Consider the following 23,451-nt stretch of genomic DNA (forward strand, 5'->3'; position numbering starts at 1 on the left):
ACAGTACATTGCTTGCAATGATATTTTCCTACCAGTAGCTTTTTTAGAGAAATGCTCCTTTCTATGTAGATGTTCCAGCCAAGTGACTACTTTTCAAATTCATTTAACTGAATGCTGCAAGTGTGGTCTCGGACAAGCCCCCCAACTCTTCGAGAGACAGTACAATGCTTGCAATGATATTTTCCCACCAGTAGCTTTTATAGAGTAATGTTCCTTTCTATGTAGGTGTTCCAGCCAAGGGACCACTTTTCAAATTCATTTAACTGAATGTTGCAAGTGTGGTCCCGGACAAGCCCCCAACTCTTCGAGAGACAGTACAATGCTTGCAATGATATTTTCCCACCAGTAGCTTTTTTAGAGTAATGTTCCTTTCTATGTAGATGTTCAAGCCAAGTGACCACCTATCAAATTCATTTAACTGAATGCTGCAAGTGTGATCCCGGACAAGCCCCCCAACTCTTCGAGAGACAGTACATTGCTTGCAATGATATTTTCCCACCATTCATGGAATGGATAGTGTTATTTGCATTAGCAACTGAGCTAATGGTGCAGAGAATAAACAGTAGCTTTTTTAGAGTAATATTCCTTTCTATGTAGGTGTTCCAGTCAAGTAACCACTTTTCAAATTAATTTAACTGAATGCTGCAAGTGTGGTCCCGGACAAGCCCCCCAACTCTTCGAGAGACAGTACATTGCTTGCAATGCTATTTTTCCACCAGTAGCTTATTTAGAGTAATGTTCCTTTCTATGTAGGTGTTCCAGCCAAGTGACCACTTTTCAAATTCATTTAACTGAATGCTGCAAGTGTGATCCCGGACAAGCCCCCCAACTCTTGCACTCTTTATTTGTAGTTGTCTGTGTACTATTTTTTTTCACTGGTGAAGCACAGTATGAGCAATAAAAATAAATACATAGAATAAAGTTCCTGCCAGGAAAGATTTGAGTCATCAGGATGGACTGTTTGGTATTCATGACTGGACATTCCTTTACTATCTCTGCATTGATTGTACCCCCTGATGAGAGAGCGTGCTCGGTCTCCCTTTACTGTACTGTGGCCAAATGTATTATGTACTAAAGAGAATTCAGTCATGATGGGGCCGAGGAAAATCGAGATGATACAAGAAGACACGTAAATAAGTTCTGGTTGATCTTCATATTCGTGGTAATAATTAATGTATATATGCAAGCTGCCTCTCAATTCCCTTTCATCTTCAAGCAGGTGGTTACTACTGACCTATTCAGAGAATCGTATAATTTAGCCTATGATATTTTCATTAGTTACCAATTCAGCACAGCTTCTTCCTCCACTATCCATTATTTTTATACAGCTTACTGATCTGGCACTGCTTTCTCATCCACTATCATACAAGGCACACACTGTGCCCATTTAAACAGCTTACTGAGCCATCATCACCTTCTCCACCATTATCACACAAGGAATGTAATGTCACCTTATATACAGCCTATTTATCCAGCACTGCTTCCTCCTCTACCAACTGACAAGATGCACACTTTGCCCTTTTATACATTTTACTGATCCAGTATTGCTTCCTCCTCCACTATCCATCACTTTTATACAGCTTATTGATCCAGCACTGCTTCTTCCTCCCCTATCAGACAAGGCACACACTGTCGCCTTATATACAGCTTACTGATCCAGCACTGCTTCCTCCTCCACTGTCTGACAAGACATAGTCTCTCTTCTTATATACAGCTTACTGATCCAGCACTGCTTCCTCCTCCACTGTCTGACAAGGCATAGTCTCTCTTCTTATATACAGCTTACTGATCCAGCACTGCTTCCTCCTCCCCTATCTGACAAGGCATAGTCTCTCTTCTTATATACAGCTTACTGATCCAGCACTGCTTCCTCCTCCACTGTCTGACAAGGCATAGTCTCTCTTCTTATATACAGCTTACTGATCCAGTACTGCTTCCTCCTCCACTATCTGACAAGGCATAGTCTTTCTTCTTATATACAGCTTACTGATCCAGCACTGCTTCCTCCTCCACTATCTGACAAGGCATAGTCTTTCTTCTTATATACAGCTTACTGATCCAGCACTGCTTCCTCCTCCATTATCTGACAAGACATAGTCTCTCTTCTTATATACAGCCTACTGATCCAGCACTGCTTCCTCCTCCACTATCTGACAAGGCATAGTCTCTCTTCTTATATACAGCTTACTGATCCAGCACTGCTTCCTCCTCCCACTATCTGACAAGGCCTAGTCCTTCTTCTTATATACAGCTTACTGATCCAGTACTGCTTCCTCCTCCCTTATCTGACATGGCATAGTCTCTCTTCTTATATACAGCCTACTGATCCAGTACTGCTTCCTCCTCCCCTATCTGACAAGGCATAGTCTCTCTTCTTATATACAGCTTACTGATCCAGTACTGCTTCCTCCTCCACTATCTGACAAGGCATAGTTTCTCTTCTTATATACAGCTTACTGATTCAGCACTGCTTCCTCCTCCACTATCTGACAGAACATAGTCTCTCTTCTTATATACAGCTTACTGATCAGCGCTGCTTCCTCCTCCTCTATCTGACAAGGCATAGTCTCTCTTCTTATATGCAGCTTACTGATCAGCGCTGCTTCCTCCTTGTTTAAGTACCGGAATTCGACTTGGTATCATCAACCTCTTTCAGTCCTTGTACAGCAGACCCCATGGGGATGAGTCCGAACCAGCACAACGGGCTAATTGGTTGTACTGTAGTGCAAGCAGCATTCTAATTGGAGGAGAGAGCAGAGTGGTCCAATCATCATCTAATCACAGGCTGCTAAACTGCAGCAGAAAAAAAAGAAAGAGGTGTATCACTTTTCTAGACACAGGACTGTGCTGTGTGACAGAGCAGTGTAAAAATTGTGACTGGATGGATTGAATGCTACCTTTTTCTGGTAGATTAACAACTCTGATGGAGTTCAGCAGTGTTATGTAAAGAGGTGACTCATCCTCGCGCTGCATCTTTCCCCACACAAGTGTTTTTAAAGACAGATAGCTCAGCCGATGCGTTACCATCCCACGGCACAAAGGGATAATGGATGCGAATAATCCCCCCGCGCTATTTTATTGTATGGCTTTTACCAGCAGGAAACTTCCGTGATTAACGAGGGGATAAAATTTCACGACAACCATAAAAGCCGATTGATAGATGTTGTCCTGATTTTGTTTTTTGACGCACATCACCTAAGAATACCTGTAATGTGGGTGAGCGTGACGTCAGAGCAGGGAGATATAGAGCAACGGAACAATAAGAGCATTGCCGGCTCCGGGGGAGGGAAGAGGAGGCGGAGTACAGAATTGTATTTAATATTATATAAGATCGCTATAGAGGAATACTCGCTACAAAGTTGCACTGCTCTTAAAGGGGAAGGATCGCTTCTAGGCGGAAGGAAGGTCCTTGAACTTGCAGCTAAGGGAGGACCTGAAACAAGATCATGCCTGCGGATTATAGAGTGAGATTAAAGTGGACCTGTCAGTATTTTTATAGCATGATGTTCTTGTCCTGTCACAATATACAATAAGGCTTGGTTCTAGTGATGGGCTGACCTTCGAGTCGAACGTATGCTCGAACAAATGTGGGGCTCGGCGGGAAGTTTGCCTGCCGATGATCGCCCCATAGTGCACTGCGCTATTTCAGTGCATTAAAGAGGAAGTAAACCCTCCTCTGCAACTTGTACCTATGGGTAAGCCTATGATAAGGCTTCCCTATAGGTACTGTAAATATCCCCTAAACGTGCACCGTTTAGGAGATATTTACTTTGCATACAGCCAGTGACATCACTGGTGCATGCGCTCTGAAGGAACGGCCGCTCGTGCCGTTCCTTCAGAGCCCTGTGCCGTGAACATCGGCTCCCTCACGCATGCGCAAGAGTGACGTCATTGCGGCTCCAGCCAAACAGATGGCTGGATGCCGCAAACCCGGAAGAAGGGCGGCCAAACATGTCACCCGTGAGAGAGGGGAGCGGGCAGCACTGCGGGGCTTCGTTCTAAGTTAAGTATTTCATAATGAGCTAGTATGCGATGCATACTAGTGTTGGAGATACAACAACTTTAAAGCTTAGCCTATTATAGATTAACTGCAGTTCACAAATAGGACACTAGATGTTGCTAATGCTCAGTGATATACTATGCATTTTCTATGATGTGTTGTAATATCCTGTACACTGTACTGAACTTGTTGGTTATCTTTTCCTGTCTGTTGTTCTTATTACAATGAGGTGACATCTTTGATATCCGTGTTATGTTCCAATAAAGAAGCCAGTTCCTGTTTACTCCACAATGTCTGATCTGAATGGACTCCAATGCACCCAGTGATCATACTCTGCAACAACTAGCTCATTATGTGTTTGTCTTTTAGGTGTTTGTTTGGTTTTTAAAAAATTTTCTGAGGTTTACATCCTCTTTAAGTGCTTGTGATTGGCCAAAGCATGCACCTGACCTGTATGCTTCAGCCAATTACAGCACAATGTCCTGTCAGAGCCATGATTGGCCAAAGGCAGGGTGCCTTTAGCCAATCATTCCTCAGGGGTTAAGTACACACCCCACCCTATATAAGGCTGCCTACACAGCAGCGGTGTGCAGTGTGTTAGTGGAGATTAGGCAGGTAGTTTTTGGATTGTGCTTTCATATTTAATGCAGTCAGTGCAGTGTAGTGTAGGGCTGATTCTTGTGTAACACAGTGTACTGCAGTCAGTGTAGTGTAGTGCTGTGCTGATTCTTGTGTAACACAGTGTACTGCAGTCAGTGTAGTGTAGTGCTGTGCTGATTCTTGTGTAACACAGTGTACTGCAGTCAGTGTAGTATAGTACTGTGCTGATTCTTGTGTAACACAGTGTACTGCAGTCAGTGTAGTGTAGTACTGTGCTGATTCTTGTGTAACACAGTGTACTGCAATCAGTGTAGTGTAGGGCTGATTCTTGTGTAACATGGTGCACTGCAGTCAGTGTAGTATAATACTGTGCTGATTATTGTGTAACACAGTGTACTGCAGTCAGTGTAGTGTAGTACTATGCTGATTCTTGTGTAACACAGTGTACTGCAGTCAGTGTAGTGTAGTACTGTGCTGATTCTTGTGTAACACAGTGTAGTGCAGTCAGTGTAGTGTAGTACTGTGCTGATTATTGTGTAACACAGTGTACTGCAGTCAGTGTAGTGTAGTACTGTGCTGATTCTTGTGTAACACAGTGTAGTGCAGTCAGTGTAGTGTAGCACTGTGCTGATTCTTGTGTAACACAGTGTACTGCAGTCAGTGTAGTGTATTTATGTGCTGATTCTCGTGTAATACAGTGTACTGCAGTCAGGGTAGTGTAGTGCTGTGCTGATTCTTGTGTAACACAGTGTACTGCAGTCAGTGTAGTGTAGTACTGTGCTGATTCTTGTGTAACACAGTGTACTGCAGTCAGTGTAGTGTATTTATGTGCTGATTCTCGTGTAACACAGTGTACTGCAGTCAGTGTAGTGTATTTATGTGCTGATTCTTGTGTAACACAGTGTACTGCAGTCAGGGTAGTGTAGTGCTGTGCTGATTCTTGTGTAACACAGTGTAGTGCAGTCAGTGTAGTGTAGCACTGTGCTGATTCTTGTGTAACACAGTGTACTGCAGTCAGTGTAGTGTATTTATGTGCTGTTTCCCGTGTAACACAGTGTACTGCAGTCAGTGTAGTGTATTTATGTGCTGATTCTTGTGTAACACAGTGTACTGCAGTCAGTGTAGTGTAGTACTGTGCTGATTCTTGTGTAACACAGTGTAGTGCAGTCAGTGTAGTGTAGTGCTGTGCTGATTCTTGTGTAACACAGTGTACTGCAGTCAGTGTAGTGTAGTACTGTGCTGTGCTGATTCATCTTGTATGACACAGTGTACTGCAGTGCATAGTAGTGTAGGGCTGATTTTTGTATAACATAGTGTAGTGCAGTCTGTGTAGTGCTGTGCTGTAATTCTTGTGTAACACAGTGTAGTGGGGCCACTGAAGTGTTGGTGTAAACAACACATCTGTGTCACCCCACTGATCCCATTTTTTTTGCAGCATCAGGTTCTTTTACTGCAATATTAGTACTCCCCCTTCTGTGTTGCAGGTTTGGGCTGAGCATATGTTTGGCCTAAACATCGCTCATTCAGGTACTCGCCTAACAACTGAACTTTCTCAGCACTTAGCAGGATGTTCGCCCGCCGGGCGCACAGTCAATATGTCTGGGAATAAAATGGTGGGCATTGCAACTTTTTATGTCACACTGTATTTGCACAGCAATTTTTCAAACATGTTTTATTTTGGAAAAAAAAACAATTTCATGAATCTTAAAAAAAAAAAAAAACGTTAACCACTTAAGCCCCAGCCCTATTTCGGACACTTTTTGTTTACAAGTTAAAATCAGTATTTTTTCCTAGAAAACTACTTAGAACCCCCAAACATTATGTATATTTGTTAAGCAAAGACTCTGGAGAATAAAATGTCGGTCATTGCAAAACTTTTTGTCAAGCGGTATTTGCGCAGCGGTCTTTAAAACGCCATTTTTTTGGAAAAAAATTGAAAAATCACATTTCACTGCATTTAAAAAATACTGAACAGTAAAGTTAGCCCATTTTTTTATATATTGTGAAAGATGATGTCACGCCGAGTAAATAGATACCCAATATGTTACGGTTTAAAATTGTGCCCCCCCGTGGGATGGCGACAAACTACGGTCAATAGAGATCTCAATCTGCAACGCTTTAAATTTATTTAACGGTTACCAGTTTAGAGTTAGAGTGTAGCTCTTTTTTTTTAAATTATTGCGCACGCTCTGGCGATCGCGGCGATACCTCACATGTGGGGTTTGAACAGCGATTTCAATCGCGGCTCGACTTGCGTATACGTTTTTTTTTGTGCGCGAGGTGACGGGGGCGGCGAAATTTTTTTTTTTTTTTTTTTTCCTATTTATTTTTTATTTTTTTAAACTTTATTACAGGTTTTTAAAAAAAAAAAAAAAAATCTGATCACTTTTATTGCTGTCACAAGCAATGTAAACATCCCTTGTGACAGCAATATGTGTGACAGGTACACTTTATGGAGGGATCGAGGGTCTAAAAGACCCTAGACCCCTCCACTACACTTCCCTATATGCAAAACGCCGAAAACGGCATTTTTGCATACAGCTGTTTTTTAAATTTGCCGCCTTTTGCAGCAGAGTAACCCGGAAGTGACGTCATGGACGCCGCCTCCGGGTTACGTCATCTTTAATTTTTTTTTAATTTTTTTTGTTTATTTTATTTTTTACACTTTCCCTTTAAATTATTATTATTATTTTATTTTATTTTTATTTTTGATCACTTTTATCTATTTTTTTCAAATAAACTCAAATTGCCATCCTCGGTCTCCAGTCATTGACTTTGTCTAGGCTGAGATGATGTCATCAGTCTGCTGAAGGCAGGAGGAAGCATTTCCTCAGTCTCCTCTCCTCTAGTGATCCGACCGTACATTGTAACTTTGTATAGTTCACAAGGTAAGAGGTGTCAGCAGGAGGCTGATCTGTGTCAGACATTTGTGAACACAGACAAAGAACTGCTCAGTTCTTTCAGTCATGGAGGATCAGCACTAGTGATGAGCGGAACACTTCCCTGTTTGGTTCACACCAGAACATCTCGAACAGGGAAATGTTCTAGCGAACGTGCGAACTCCATTAAAGTCTATGGGACACGAACATGAAAAATTAAAAGTCCTCATTTTAAAGGATTATATGCAAGTTATTGCCATAAAAAGTGTATGGGGACCCAGGTACTGGCCTGGGGGACATGCATCAATGCAAACTTATTTTTTTTTAACAATTGTTTTTACAGGAGCAGTGATTTTAATGATGCTTAAAGTGAGATAATAAAAATGAAAAATTTCCTTTAAGTTATGTGCCTGGGGGGAGGGGGCCCCCCTTAATGTGCCTGTAAAGGGGGGGTCCCCTTAATGTGCCTGTAAAGGGGGGGTCCTCTTAATGTGCCTGTAAAGGGGGGGTTCCCTTAATGTGATTGTAAAGTGGAGCATCTGTATGATGTATGGAGCCTGCTGCAGCAATACTGACATTTCTAAAGCCAAAAATGTAATTTAAACTTGCTCATGGCTGTAATGTATTCCCAGTTCCCGGCAATACAGATAAAAAAAAAAAAAAAAAGTGTGGAATTCCCCCCCCCCCCTTCCTTAGTCCATACCAGGACCTTTGTGGCCAGGATTTAAAAAAAATTCATATATAAAAAAAAAAAAAAACAAGGTGGGATCCACACCAGACACTTATCAGAGCATGCAGCCTGGCAGGCCAGGAAAGGGGGGGCGAGTGAGAGCCTCACCCCCTCCTGAAGCATACCAGGCCGCTTACCCTCAAAATGGAGGGGGGGGGGGTGGGTGCTTTGGTGCCCCCCTACCCCAAAGCAAGGGGGACAAGGGCCTCTTCCCAACAACCCTGGGCTGTGGTTGTTGGGATCTGCGGGTGGGAGGCTTATCAGAATATAGATCCTGCCCCCCCCCCCAATGTGGACGGGTATCGGGTACATCGCCCCCCCCTACCCATTCACCAAAAAAGTGTCAAAAAGAAAGAAACACAGGAAACAGTTTTTGACAAGTCTTTTTATTGAAAATTAAAAAAAAATAGTCTCCCTCGTAAATCCATCGTCAATCAGGCCCGAAAAATAGAAGAAAAAATGCTTCGCCTCTTGGGAGGCCTCTCGCCGCCTGTCCGACCTGCGCTTATATGTTATATAGGCAATGGGCGGGGCCACCCGGCTACGTCAACCGGTGGCACCGCCCCCTTCTGACATCAAATGTCATCATGGGTAAATGTAATTATGCCCTAAATATATTAGTGCTGCTGCGCAAAAATAAAAAAAAAGAAAATCATTGCTGACACATAAAGAGGAACACCTGCGACGCAGTAGGGGGGGGGGGGGAGGTACTAATTTTGCAGCAACAGAACCTGATGCTGCAAAAAAAAAAAACAATGAGAAAAAAATTACTCACCCTAGCTCTGCTGCATAATGGAATGACTATGAAACTGAGTGTCCAGATGCAGGCAATTGCTTCCAAGTAACAAGAAAAGCTTTGTTTTGATGCAATTTATTCCAGCATGACAGCAGTATACAACATGGCATAATGCTTACGCGTTTCGGCCGTAGCCTTACTCATAGCTACTCATAGAAAAAATAAATAAATAAAATGAAGAGAGAAAAAAAAAATGGGATCAGTGGGGTGACACAGACACTGCCTTTGGCCAATCCTGGCCCTGGCAGGACGTTGTGCTGTAATTGGCCAAAGCATACAGGTCAGGTGCATGCTTTGGCCAATCATCGGCAATCAATGCAAGAGATTGCAGTGCATTATCGGCGCTCGTCGGCAGGAGAACTTCCTGCTGAGCGCTGTGTTTGTTGGTGTGTTAAGCGAACGGCTGATGTTTGAGTTGAACTTGCGTTCGACTCGAACATCAAGCCCATCTGTAATCAGCATCACATGTGGGTGATACCTGGGGGGGAGGGGGAGGGGGGGTCTGCATGTAAATCCAGCCCACTCCTCCAGACTGACACCCAACCCAAAACTTCAGCTTTCTGCTACTGGCAGAGAAAGTGAAAAGGTGATCCTGGCGTTTCAAAGGAATTTATGAAAATATTTGTCTTGGCTTTCCCTTGTGTGTTTGCTGAGATTGAAGGGACGTGGAAAATTCCTGGGTCAAATAACAAATGCTTTACACGAAGCACAAGAATCAGGAGAGGACCGTCCTGTCATAGAAGTCTACTGTTTATTCAGAGGACAGAATGCTCATAAAGGGAAACTCCGCTGACAGACCTACATTGTCAAAAGTATTGGGACGCCTGCCTTTGCACGCACATGAACTTTAATGGCACCCCCAGTCTTAGTCCGTAGGGTTCAATATTGAGTTGGCCCACCCTTTGCAGCTATAACAGCTTCAACTCTTCTGGGAAGGCTGTCCACAAGGTTTAGGAGTGTGTCTATGGGAGTGTTTGACCATTCTTCCAGAAGTGCATTTGTGAGGTCAGACACTGATGTACGGCGGGAAGGCCTGGCTAACGGTCTCCGCTCTAATTCATCCCAAAGGTGTTCTATCGGGTTGAGGTCCAGACTCTGTGCAGACCAGTCAAGTTCCTTCACCCCAAACTCGCTCATCCATGTCTTTATGGACCTTGCTTTGTGCACTGCTGCGCAGTCATATTGGAACAGGAAGGGGCCATCCCCAAACTGTTCCCACAAAGTTGGAATCCTGAAATTGTCCAAGTCAGTAGGGTTCAATATTGAGTTGGCCCACCTTTTGCAGCTATAGCAGCTTTAACGAATGGAGGACAGGAGTTTATGGTAATGTTTGGGAATGAGAAAGCCTGGCTCGCAGTCTGCACTCTAATTTATCCCAAAGGTGTTCTATCGGGTTGAGGTCAGGATTCTGTGCAGGCCAGTCAAGTTCCTCCACCCCAAACTCACTCATCCATGTCTTTATGGACCTTGCTTTGTGCACTGCTGCGCAGTCATGTTGGAACAGGAAGGGGCCATCCCCAAACTGTTCCCACAAAGTTGGGAGTATAAAATTGTCCAAAATGTCTTGGTATGCTGACAACTTCCCTTCACTGGCACTAAGGGGCCAAGCCCAACCCCTGAAAAACAACTCACAGCATAGGCGTGCGCACAGGGTGTGCCGGGTGTGCCTGGGCACACCCTAATCACCTAGGGCACATTAGCATTATCGCTCTGTTTGCCAGTGAGGAAATGGGAAAGATCTCCCTCGGACTTGCTCTGCCATAAGAGCAGTGCCACACACTTCTATTTCACTTTGCCAGCAGGGAGAGTAATGTACCGGGGCCATATACATGTAGGCAAACACATGCATGTGTATTTAAACTTTGGGGTGCACACCCTAATGCAATAGGCTGCGCACACCTATGACTCACAGCATAATCCCCCCTTAACCAAACGATTTGGACCAGTGCACAAAGCAAGCTCCTTCAAGACATGGATGAGCGAGTTGGGGTTGGAGAACCTTGACTGGCCTGACCCAATAGAACACCTTTGGGATTAATTAGAGAGAAGACAGAGCCAGGCCTTCTCATACAACACCAGTGTCTGACTTCACAAATGCTCTTCTGGAAGAATGGTGAAACATTCCCATAGACACACTCCTAAACCTTGTGGACAGCCTTCCCAGAAGAGTTGAATCTGTTATAGCTGCAAAGGGTGGGCCAACTCAATATTGAACCCTACGGACTAAGACTGGGATGCCATAAAGTTCATGTGCGTGTAAAGGCAGGCGCCTCAATACTTTTCCCGTCCCACCGGCACGTCTGCCGGCTGAATGAAGTCCCGATCAAAGCCGGAAGCGGCTTTGATCGGGTCTCCGATGACGTAATCCGGAGGCGGCGCCCATGACGTCACATCCGGGTTATTCTGCTGCTAAAGGCGGCAGTTTTAAAAAGTGAATGTATTCAAAAATGCCTTTGTTTTGAATACATGGAAGTGTAGAGGAGGGGTCTCCGATAGCTCGCGCGTGAAAGAAAGCGTATACTGAAGTCGAGCCGCAAATGAAATCGCTGTTCAAACCACACATGTGAGGTATCGCCGCAATCACCAGAGCGTGAGCAATAATTAAAAAAAAAGAGCTACACTCTAACTCTAAACTTGTAACCATTAAAAAATTTGAAAATGTAGCCTATGGAGATTTTTATTGACCGTAGTTTGTCGCCATTCCGCGGGTGTGCGCAATTTTAAACCGTAACATGTTGGGTATCTATTTACTTGGCGTGACATCATCTTTCACAATATACAAAAAAATGGGCTAACTTTTTACTGGTTAGTTTTTTTTTAAAATGCAGTGAAATGTGATTTTTCGTCATTTTTCCAAAAAAAATGGCGTTTGAAAGACCGCAGCGCAAATACCGCGTGACAAAAAATATTGCAATGACCGCCATTTTATTCTCCAGAGTCTTTGCTAAAATATATATATATATAAAATGTTTGGGAGTTTTAAGTAGTTTTCTAGCAAAAAATACTGCTTTTAACCACTTGCCGACCGCCGCAAGTACATATACTGCGGCGGTCAGCCCCGTGCAGGCAAAGCGACGTATGGGTACGTCACTCGCCTGCGAGCCAATAAGGGGCGAGCACGCGCCGCCGGAGGCGCGCCCCCGCTCGCTCACCGTGATCCCAGCGCGTGTGACCGGTGGACCCGATGTCCGCCGGCCACTCGGGATCGTCCGTTACAGAGGGAGAAAGGCAGGCGGCTAATGTAAACACAGCCGCCTGTCATTCTCCCTGGTGTAAGTGCAGAGATCATACGGTCCTGCTATGTAGGATCATATATCTCTGTAGTTACACAAACAGCCACATCCCTTCACAGTTAGAAGCACGCCCCTAGGGACACACTTAACCCCTCCTTCTCCAATAAAGTTGACCCCTTCCCTGCCAGTGTAATTTTTACAGTAACAGTGCATATATATAGCACTGATTACTGCAGTGATGTCACTGGTACCCCCAAAAGTGTCAAAAATGTCAGTCAAGGGTCCGATCTGTCCGCCGCAATGTCGCAGATCACCACCATTACTAGTTAAAAAAAAAAATAATAAAAATGACGAAAATCTTTCCCTTAGTTTTGTAAACGCAATAACTTTTGCGAAAACCAATCAGAAATACGCTTTTTGCAATTTTTTTTTTACCAAACATATGTAGCAGAAAACAAATTGGCCTAAATTTAAAAAATGTTGATTTTTTAATTTTTTTTTGGGAATTTCATATAAAAAAATGTGAAAAATATTGTTATTTTTGCAAAATTGTCGCTCTTTTTTTGTTTATAGTGCAAAAAGTAAAAATCGCACAGGTGATCAAATACCACCAAAAGAAAGCTCTATTTGTGGGAAAAAAAGGACGTCAAATTTGTTTAGGTACAGCATCGCACGACCGCGCAATTGTCCGTTAAATTCACGCAGTGCCAAATCGCAAAATAGGGCCTGGTCAGGAAGGGGGTAAAATCTTCCGGGGCTTAAGTGGTTAACTTGTAAACAAAAAGTGTCAAAAATAGGCTTGGGGCTAAAGTGGTTAAGAGACCTTGTATAAGAGTTACCTGTATAGAAGACACCTGGGAGCCAGAAATGCTGATTGATCGGGGATCAAATACTTATTTCACTCATCAAAATGCAAATCAATTTATAACTTATTTGAAATGCGTTTTTCTGGATATTTTTGTTGTTATTCTGTCTCTCACTGGTAAAATAAACCGACCAATAAAATTATAGACTGATCATTTCTTTGTCAGTGGGCAAACGTACAAAATCAGCAGGGGGTCAAATACTTTTTCCCCCCTCACTGTTTGTAGTAATCTAATAATAAAATTCTTATTTCTGATCTGGTGACAAACTTTTCCCAATTTTCTGTATGGGTGTCACAGGGACAGAAATGAAGAGAAAATCTCCCCAATAGAGTCACAAACCTGACGGAAACTTTAAATCTTCTCTGATATATTGAAAGCCAAAAAAGAATCTGGCTGGATTTATTCTGTCCTTCATAGAAGAGTCATTTTTTGTCACGCTTTTCATTGCAGGAAATCATCAGCTCCATTCTCCTCAGTGGTCGGATCGGCCCGGACATCCAACACGTGAACAGCTACGGCCTTCGCCTGAAACACTTGAAGTCCGATGAGATCCATTGGCTGCACCCTGACCTGACCGTTGGGGAGGTGCAGGAGAAGTACGAGTGTCTCCACCTAGAGGCCGAATGGAGGTAAACATCAACCGCAAGAGGCTTATGTGTGACGAGTAAGCCAGCAAGAACCGTTATTATTGTCCAAGGAGAGGCAGCATGGGCCTGCCATTTCTTGAAAAATACCATGTTCCTGGCTGTAATACTGATACTTTTGACTTTGAAGCCCAAAGCTGACCATACACTTTGCAATCTGAATGTGCAATCTCTTAGATCTTCCAGAACCATGTAATAGAATCCCTACCAGAGCAATATATGCAATTGTTATCTAGTCCAGGGGTGTTCAAACTATGGCCCTCCAGCTGTTCAGGAACTGCAATTCCCATCATGCCTAGTTATGTCTGAATATCAGAAAATTACAATGCCTCATGGGATGTCTAGTTCCACAACAGCTAGAGGGCCGTAGTTTGGACACTCCTGATCTAGTCAGATTGTCTTTTGTACATGTCTGTAGATTCAAGGAATATTGTTCTCTTTCAAATCAATTTATGAATTGACATATTTCCATAGACCCAGTCTGCCCTGGATGGCATGGTCACCTGCTGACTTGGCACCATTCACAGGCAGCTTTACTCTTCAAAAAAAAAAACACAGAAGTTCAACACAATGCAATTTTACTTCAGATAATTGCAGCACAGAGAATGCTTTTTCCAGTCTTTTAAAGTGTAAGAAGACAATGACTTTCCTAAGACCTCTCTCTGTGAAGAATTACCGCTAAGGCTAGATTCACACTGCCGCGATACGATCTTACATAGTTACATAGTTTGCGAGGTCGAAAAAAGACACCAGTCCATCCAGTTCAACCTATGATGTGTGTGTGTGTGTGTTTGCAGTTAACCGTACATTGTATACCCCTGTATGTTGTACATTGTATACCCCTGTATGTTGTACATTGTATACCCCTGTATGTTGTACATTGTATACCCCTGTATGTTGTACATTGTATACCCCTGTATGTTGTACATTGTATACCCCTGTATGTTGTACATTGTATACCCCTGTATGTTGTGGTCTTTAAGGTGTCCATCTAATAGTTTTTCGAAACTTTCGATGCTCCCTGCTGATACGACTGCTTGTGGAAGAGAATTCCACATCCTTACCGCTCTGACAGTGAAGAACCCCTTACGTATTTTAAGGTTAAACCGCCTTTCCTCTAGTTTTAGTGAGTGGCCACGTGTCTTATTGTATTTCCTTTCTCTGAATAGTTTGTTCCTTATGCTAGGGTCACCAGTACAGTATTTGTACATTGATATCATATCCCCCCTCAATCGTCTCTTCTCCAGAGAGAATAAGTTCAGTGCTTGTAGTCTTTCCTCATAGCTGATGTCCTCCATTCCCCAAATTATTTTTGTTGCCCTTCTCTGGACTTTCTCCAGTTCCAGCACATCCTTCCTGAGGACCGGTGCCCAGAACTGGACAGCATACTCCAGATGTGGCCGGACCAGAGTCTTGTAGAGAGGGAGAATAATCTCTTTATCTTGATACGGCTTTCAGTGCGATTATGTAGTAAATACGTGGAGACAGCTTTGATAAAGCTTGTATATTCTGAAGGGCCAAAACCACTTCTTTGGTTCAAATCCAGTGTGGAAGACCCTTCTCCAAAATTGCCTTGATGCGAACAGACACCATTAACCACTTGCCAACCAGCCACCGCCTATATACGGCGGCAGGTTCCTGCGAATCACTGTACCTGTACAGCGGTTTGCGGGAGCGATCTTGGGGGCGCGTGCGCCCACTCACCAGCGGGGAAGCCGATCCACGGGGCCAGCGGCCGCAATTGCTTCCTGTGAAGCGAGAACGGTGGTCTGCTGATGTAAACACAGCAGACCATTGTTCTCTCAGCTATCAGCACCGAGCTCCTGTGTTCCTCCTATTTAGGTACACAGGTCTCTGTTGATTTCACAAGCCCCCCCCCCCACAGTTAGAAAACACCTGCTAGGGACACATTTAACCCTTTGATCACCCCTGAGTTAACCCCTTCCCTGCCAGTGTCATTATTACAGTGACAGTGCATATTTTTAGCACTGATTACTGTAGTAATGTCACTGGTCCCCCCAAAAGCGTAAAAAATGTCAGTTAGGGGTTCCATCTGTCCGCCGCAATGTCGCAAACCCACTAAAAATCACAGATCACCACCATTACTAGTAAAGAAAAGAAATAAAAATGTCATAAATCTTTCCCCTAGTTTGTAGACTTTTGTGCAAACCAATCAATATACACTTATTGGGATTTTTTTTTTTTTACCAAAAATATGTAGCAGAATACAAATTCGCCTAAAAGGATGAAAAAAAAATTGATTTTGAATTTTTTTATTTTGGGAATGTTTTATAGCAGAAAGTAAAAAATATTTTTTTTTTCAGAATTGTTGCTCTTTTTTGTTTATAACGCAAAAAATAAAAATCACACAGATGATCAAATACCACCAAAAGAAAGCTCTATTTGTGGGGTAAAAAAGGACATCAATTGTATTTAGGTATATCATCGCACAATCTCGCAATTGTCAGTTAAAGTAACGCTGTGCCGAATCACAAAAAAATTGCTTGGTCATTAAGGGGGCAAATCCTTTCCGGTCCAGAAGTGGTTAAAAACAATGTGATGTCCCTTATCATGTGATTCTGTGTGACTCAAGTCGCATCTGAAATTGAACTAGTGTGAACCAGGTATGACTGAGGGAACATGGAAGAAGCAGGGAGGGTCTAGCTAGGACTGAACTAACTAGCACTAAACAGTTGGGGGGGGGGGTTACAGAAGGAAAAATCAAGTGAACAGGTTTTAGTTTCTCAAAACTGCCACTAGATGTCAGCATACATTAAACAAGGGCAAACATACATTAGACAGGGAGAACATGAGAACATGATACATTTCAATACAGCACAGAAAAAATACATATGACAACAAAGCTTGTTTATTCAGATTGCAAGGTGTATACCAGCCGAAGTTTGACTTCACAGGCTGCATTTTGGTTCCACGTCAGTGACTGAAACCATTAGAGGCTCAGTGTGACAGCCAGACAAATAGCATTTTAAAGCCCAACTCTGGGAAGTTTTTTAGTATTAAAATAGACCCCCTAGGCAAGGTCCAAAAATATTCAGGCTTAGGTACGTTATTGCAAATCTGGAGCTGTCCCCTGCAGTACTTCTGTTCTGCCACAAGATGTCCTTGGTCTTCCAGGTTGAATGACAAATCTGGAGCTGTCCCCTGCAGTACTTCTGTTCTGCCACAAGACGTCCTGAGTCTTCCAGGTTTAATGACAAATCTGGAGCTGTCCCTTGAAGTACTTCTGTTCTGCCACAAGATGTCCTTGGTCTTCCAGGTTTAATGACAAATTAGGAGCTGCCCCTTGCAGTTCTTCTGTTCTGCCACAAGATGTCCTCGTTCTTCGAGGTTGAATGACAAATCTGGAGCTGTCCCCTGCAGTACTTCTGTTCTGCCACAAGATGTCCTCAGTCTTCCAGGTTTAATGACAAATTGGGAGCTGCCCCTTGCAGTTCTTCTGTTCTGCCACAAGATGTCCTCGTTCTTCGAGGTTGAATGACAAATCTGGAGCTGTCCCCTGCAGTACTTCTGTTCTGCCACAAGATGTCCTCGGTCTCCCAGGTTCAACAACAAATCCTTAGCGGTCCCTTGCAGTACTTCTGTTCTGCCACAAGATGTCCTCAGTCTTCGAGGTTGAATGACAAATCTGGAGCTGTCCCCTGCAGTACTTCTGTTCTGCCACAAGATGTCCTCGGTCTCCCAGGTTCAACAACAAATCCTTAGCTGTCCCCTGCAGTACTTCTGTTCTGCCACAAGATGTCCTCGGTCTTCCAGGTTGAATGACACCCATACTATGGGAAAATGGTATAAATGCAGGGTGTCATGACCCCACCCTCTTAAGGGGGCGATACCATGGCTTCCTTCATTTATAGTGCACGGGGCAGAAAGCAGTGCAGATGGCATCGGCGGGGTACCGCCCCCAAACTGAAAACGAGGAAGAAGACTCCGCATGCCATGTCATTGGGGCCCGAGGACATCCGGAAACAGGGAAGTATTAAATGAATATGAGAGTATTATGCAGCCGTTGTCATTGTTATCACAGACAGGTTCTCTTTAATCATTGATACGTCACACATCCATGGCTCCGCCCCCTGCCCAATCGCCCTGACATGTTTGTTTCCATTCCTTCCTTTCCAGATACGATCTTCGGATCCGCTACCTGCCCGATAATTACATCGAAAGCTTCAAACAAGATAAAACCACTCTGCTGTACTTCTACCAGCAGGTGAGACCTGGGTGTGGGGGCGGGGAGGAGGGGGGGGCGAGTCCAGGGGAGGGGGGGGCATTAAGGAAAGAGCAGCAATCATTCTGGCAATGCAGATTTTAGAATAGTTTTCAGGAAACCTGGAATTAATTTTTTTATTGTCTTTCTCTTTAAGGCTGCATTCACACCTCAGCGGTTTTTCGTCTTTTTGTGCATTTTTTTTGTGCTTTTTTGCGCCGTTTTATGCAGCATTTTCAGATATTTTTGAGCTTTGGCATTTTTTTTTATTAGTCATAAGAGAAAATTATTATCTGCTGCATGAATTGTTGCTAGGTTTTTTAGTTTCTTTTTTTTTTTTTTTTAGCTTTTCCTTCAGCTTTTATCTCTTTTATTATTATTATTCAATATTTTTATTTTTTTTTGTTAGGGTAAGGGGTTAGAGTTAAAGTTAGGTTAGGGGTTAAATATTATTATTATTATTACTAATATTTTTATTCATAAAAATTTATTTAATCATTTTTTTTAAGTTAGGGGTTAATTATTTATTTATGTTGATTATTAGTTATTTGTGTATTTATTTTACATGTATTCATGTATTAATACAATTTTTTTTTTCATTTGAGCAGAAAATCGCACAAAACGCACAATAAAATGCCCCAAAAATGCTTCAAAATCAAAAATTTTAAATTCAGCATTTGCATTCATTTCCTTGGGAATGAAAATCTGCCAAATTTGAGCTTCAAAAATAGCTCCAGAACTTTTTTAAAGCCTAACACAAAATAAATAATAATAATTATTTATTTTTTGTTCATGTTTAGATGTTTATTAATGTTATTATTATTATTATTATTAGTATTGTTTTTAATAATAAAAATGTATTTAATATATTTTTTAGGTTAGGGGTTAATTATTTATTTTTAACTTATTTCTGTTTTTGGACCAACTGACATTTTGGAGAATTACCGACTTATTTCTGTTGGTGATTGCAGTGTTTGCAGGGAATGATGGAAGATTGTATACTGTAGATCGAAGGCTCTAAAATAACTTGGTCAGGATCTATTTTCATGTACAATCTGCAGTGATGGTGCAACGCTGACCTCTTGTGGTTAGGAGAGGAATTGTACATTAGAGAGTCACTCACCACTCTAAAAACTGATATTTGACTGTTTGCTGAATGCTGAAGGGTTAAACTACCTGATAGTCTTCTCTGTCTCTCGGAAACTGTGTTTGTGCGATCTCTGCACGGAGTTCCAAGGCCTGCACACCTGTTTTGCTCATTATGAAGGCCTTTCACTATCCTTACGCTGAGTTCTCCATGTTTTATGCCTGCTGTGCCCATTATGAGGGTTCCCCACCATCTCTGTGCTGAGTTCCCAGGTCTGTACACCTGTGGTGCCCATTATAAGGGGTTCCCACCATCCCTGTGCTGAGTTCCCGGGTCTGTACACCTGCTGTGCCCATTATAAGGGGTTCCCACCATCCCTGTGCTGAGTTCCCAGGTCTGTACACCTGCTGTGCCCATTATGAGGGGTTCCCACCATCCCTGTGCTGAACTCCTGTTCCTGTGCACCTGCTGTGCCCATTATGAGAGGCTCTCACCATCCCTGTGCTGAACTCCTGGGTCTGTACACCTGCTTTGGCTATTATGAGGGGCTCCCACCAACCCTGTGCAGAGTTCCTGGATCTGTGCACCTGCTTCCCTCATTATGAGGGGTTCCCACCATACCTGTGCTGAGTTCATGGATCTATACATCTGCTGCCCCCATTATGAGGGGTTCTCACCATCCCTGTGCTCAGTTCCCAGATCTGTACACCTGCTGGGGTACCCACCATCCCTCCTGGATTTTTATTTATTTTTTAGCATTAGGAAGGTAACAGGAGAAGTCAGAACACACTCAGTTTGGTGAGAACATCCAAAACTTCCAAGTGGAACAGAATTGGGAATTATGGTCAGGGGATCTCACTATCGGAGTATCCAAGACAAAGAAGAGGTCAGCTCACCAGACTCTAGCTTTAATATGAATATGATCTATTGGTGGACTGACCCTTATTGGTAACACAAGAATTAGACTTCTTTATTGGTCTGTACATTAACGCACTGCAAGCACCTCAGAGTTTAGTTGGCTGACGTTCTATGCAAAAACAATGACATTGGGTTGGTTGACCAGAATTCTGACATTGGTCATGACTTTCAGGGTTGGTATACAGTTAACCAGTATCACCTTCTGTGTAATTCCAGCTGAGGAATGACTACATGCAGCAGTACGCCACCAAGGTCAGCGAAGGCATGGCTTTGCAACTGGGGTGCCTGGAGCTCAGGTAAGGAGACCGGTCATATTCCACTGTCCAACGTCTACATGTTTCTGGGCTAGGAGGAGATCATCGCCAACTTAAATGCCATCTAGACCCTAGACACCATCTAGACCCTACACACTATCTGGTATGTCTATGGGAATGTTTGACCATTCTTCCAGAAGTGCATTTGTGAGGTCAGGCACTGATGTTGGATGAGAAGGCTTGGCTTGCAGTCTCAGCTCTAATTCATCCCAAAGGAGTTCTATCGGGTTGAGGTCAGGACTCTGTGCAGGCCAGTCAAGTTCTTCCACCCCAAACTCGCTCATCCATGTCTTTATGAACCTTGCTTTGTGCACTGGTGTGCAGTCATGTTGGAACAGGGAGGGGCCATCTCCAAACTGTTCCCACAAAGTTGGGAGCATGAAATTGTCCAAAATGTCTTGGTATGCTGACGCCTTATGGTTCCCTTCACTGGAACTAAGGGGCCAAGCCCAACCCCTGAAAAGAAAACCCCACACCATAACCCCCCCCCCCCCCCCTTTACCAAATGATTTGGACCAGTGCACAAAGCAAGGTCCATAAAGACCTGGATGAGCGAGTTTGGGGAGGAGGAACTTGGAGGTTGAGTTCTAACCTCAACCCGATAGAACACCTTTGGGATGAATTAGAGCAATCGGGATGAGGTCAGGACTCTGGATGAGCGAGTTTGGGGTGGAGGAACTTGACTGACCTGCACAGAGTCCTGATCTCAACACCTTTGGGCTGAATTAGAGCGGAGACTGCAAGTCAGGCCTTCTTGTCCAACATCAGTGCCTGACCTCACAAATGCACTTCTGGAAGAATGGTCAAACATTCCCATAGACACACTCCTAAACCTTGTGGACAGCCTTCCCAGAAGAGTTGAAGCTGTTATAGCTGCAAAGGGTGGGCCAACTCAATAGTGAACCCTACGGACTAAGACTGGGATGCCATTAAAGTTCATGTGTGTAAAGGCAGGCGTCCCAATACTTTTTACAATAATATATATATATATTACCAATAGCATTTTAAACTTAGAAAATAATTAGTAACATTTTGATGGCACTAAACTGTCTCCTGTTCCTCTTACAGACGTTTCTACAAGGACATGCCGCAAAACGCTTTGGAGAAAAGGTCCAACTTTGATTTCCTGGAGTAAGTAAACAGACACGAGTCAATCTTTAAAGCTTTTTGGAGGAGAGATAATGGCCTCTGGGTATTGTTGGATGTGTAATTCTGCATCGTGTGGTTTGTTCCAGGGGCGCCCACACATTTCCTGTGACAGTGACACGCATTGAGCGTTCTCTCCTCTCTTCTACCTGTTTGAGAAGCGGCTTCAGCGCTCTCCAACCTCATGCTAGATTCCAGGCAGAACGTCATTTACAGTGAAGCTCCAACTTACTGAAATGACAACATTGTAGCACAAAGTATGCAGGCAAAGGAAATGCCCACTGTGCAACTGACCTCTGGCCTTACCTTTACTCTTGCATCGTTGTACGGGCTCTTCTCCTGGACTGCAATGGCCTATTCCGACTTCACTGCACACTGCGAGCTTCTCACAATGTGCATCAGAAGCTTCAGCACATCAGATAGTACCCGCCTCATTTCCTGGCTGGAGGATGTTCAGCATTATGTAGACCAGCCTTTCTCAACCTTTTCAGCACAGAGGAACCCTTGAAATAAATTTCTGGTCTCGGGGAACCCCTGCTAAAGAATTAAAAATCTACAACTCATGACACATTAGTGTGACAGTCAGTGGGAAGAATTACCCCCTTACTCTTCTCATCATTGGGAAGAATTACCCCCTTACTCTTCTCATCATTGGGAAGACTTACCCCCTTACTCTTCTCATCATTGGGAAGACTTACCCCCTTACTCTTCTCATCATTGGGAAGAATTACCCCCTTACTCTTATCATCATTGGGAAGAATTACCCCCTTACTCTTCTCATCATTGGGACGAATGACCCCCTTACTCTTCTCATCATTGGGAAGACTTACCCCCTTACTCGTCTCATCATTGGGAAGAATGACCCCCCTTACTCTTCTCATCATTGGGAAGACTTACCCCCTTACTCTTCTCATCAGTGGGAAGACTTACCCCCTTACTCTTCTCATCATTGGGAAGACTTACCCCCTTACTCTTCTCATCATTGGGAAGAATTACCCCCTTACTCTTCTCATCAGTGGGAAGACTTACCCCCTTACTCTTCTCATCATTGGGAAGAATTTCCCCCTTACTCTTCTCATCAGTGGGAAGACTTACCCCCTTACTCGTCTCATCATTGGGAAGACTTACCCCCTTACTCATCTCATCATTGGGAAGAATTACCCCCTTACTCTTCTCATCATTGGGAAGAATTACCCCCTTACTCTTCTCATCATTGGGAAGAATAACCCCCTTACTCTTCTCATCATTGGGAAGAATGACCCCCTTACTCTTCTCATCATTGGGAAGAATTACCCCCTTACTCTTACTCTTCTCATATTTGGGAAGACTTACCCCCTTACTCTTCTCATCATTGGGAAGAATTACCCCCTTACTCTTCTCATCATTGGGAAGAATTACCCCCTTACTCTTCTCATCATTGGGAAGACTTACCCCCTTACTCTTCTCATCATTGGGAAGACTTACCCCCTTACTCTTCTCATCATTGGGAAGACTTACCCCCTTACTCTTCTCATCATTGGGAAGACTTACCCCCTTACTCTTCTCATCATTGGGAAGACTTACCCCCTTACTCTTCTCATCATTGGGAAGACTTACCCCCTTAATCTTCTCATCATTGGGAAGACTTACCCCCTTACTCTTCTCATCATTGGGAAGACTTACCCCCTTAATCTTCTCATCATTGGGAAGAATTACCCCCTTACTCTTCTCATCATTGGGAAGACTTACCCCCTTACTCTTCTCATCATTGGGAAGACTTACCCCCTTACTCTTCTCATCATTGGGAAGAATTACCCCCTTACTCTTATCATCATTGGGAAGAATTACCCCCTTACTCTTCTCATCATTGGGACGAATGACCCCCTTACTCTTCTCATCATTGGGAAGACTTACCCCCTTACTCGTCTCATCATTGGGAAGAATGACCCCCTTACTCTTCTCATCATTGGGAAGACTTACCCCCTTACTCTTCTCATCAGTGGGAAGACTTACCCCCTTACTCTTCTCATCATTGGG

The 23,451-nt window shown here is 43.5% G+C and overlaps 1 protein-coding gene across 3 annotated transcripts in view; it reads left to right on the forward strand.

Moving 5' to 3' along the window:
• The window catches only part of PTK2B (protein tyrosine kinase 2 beta), a 259,908-nt gene that overhangs the window by 144,063 nt on the left and 92,394 nt on the right, over positions 1-23,451 (forward strand). For all 3 annotated transcript variants that reach the window (XM_082251132.1, XM_082251130.1, XM_082251131.1), the window contains exons 3-6: positions 13,555-13,733; positions 17,886-17,973; positions 20,192-20,271; positions 21,358-21,420. In XM_082251132.1, coding sequence (XP_082107258.1) covers positions 13,555-13,733; positions 17,886-17,973; positions 20,192-20,271; positions 21,358-21,420 — 410 coding nt within the window. The remainder of the gene's footprint in view (positions 1-13,554; positions 13,734-17,885; positions 17,974-20,191; positions 20,272-21,357; positions 21,421-23,451) is intronic.

This window comes from Pelophylax lessonae (genome assembly GCF_965119305.1).
Source record: "Pelophylax lessonae genome assembly, chromosome: 3".
Taxonomy (NCBI): Eukaryota; Metazoa; Chordata; class Amphibia; order Anura; family Ranidae; genus Pelophylax; species Pelophylax lessonae.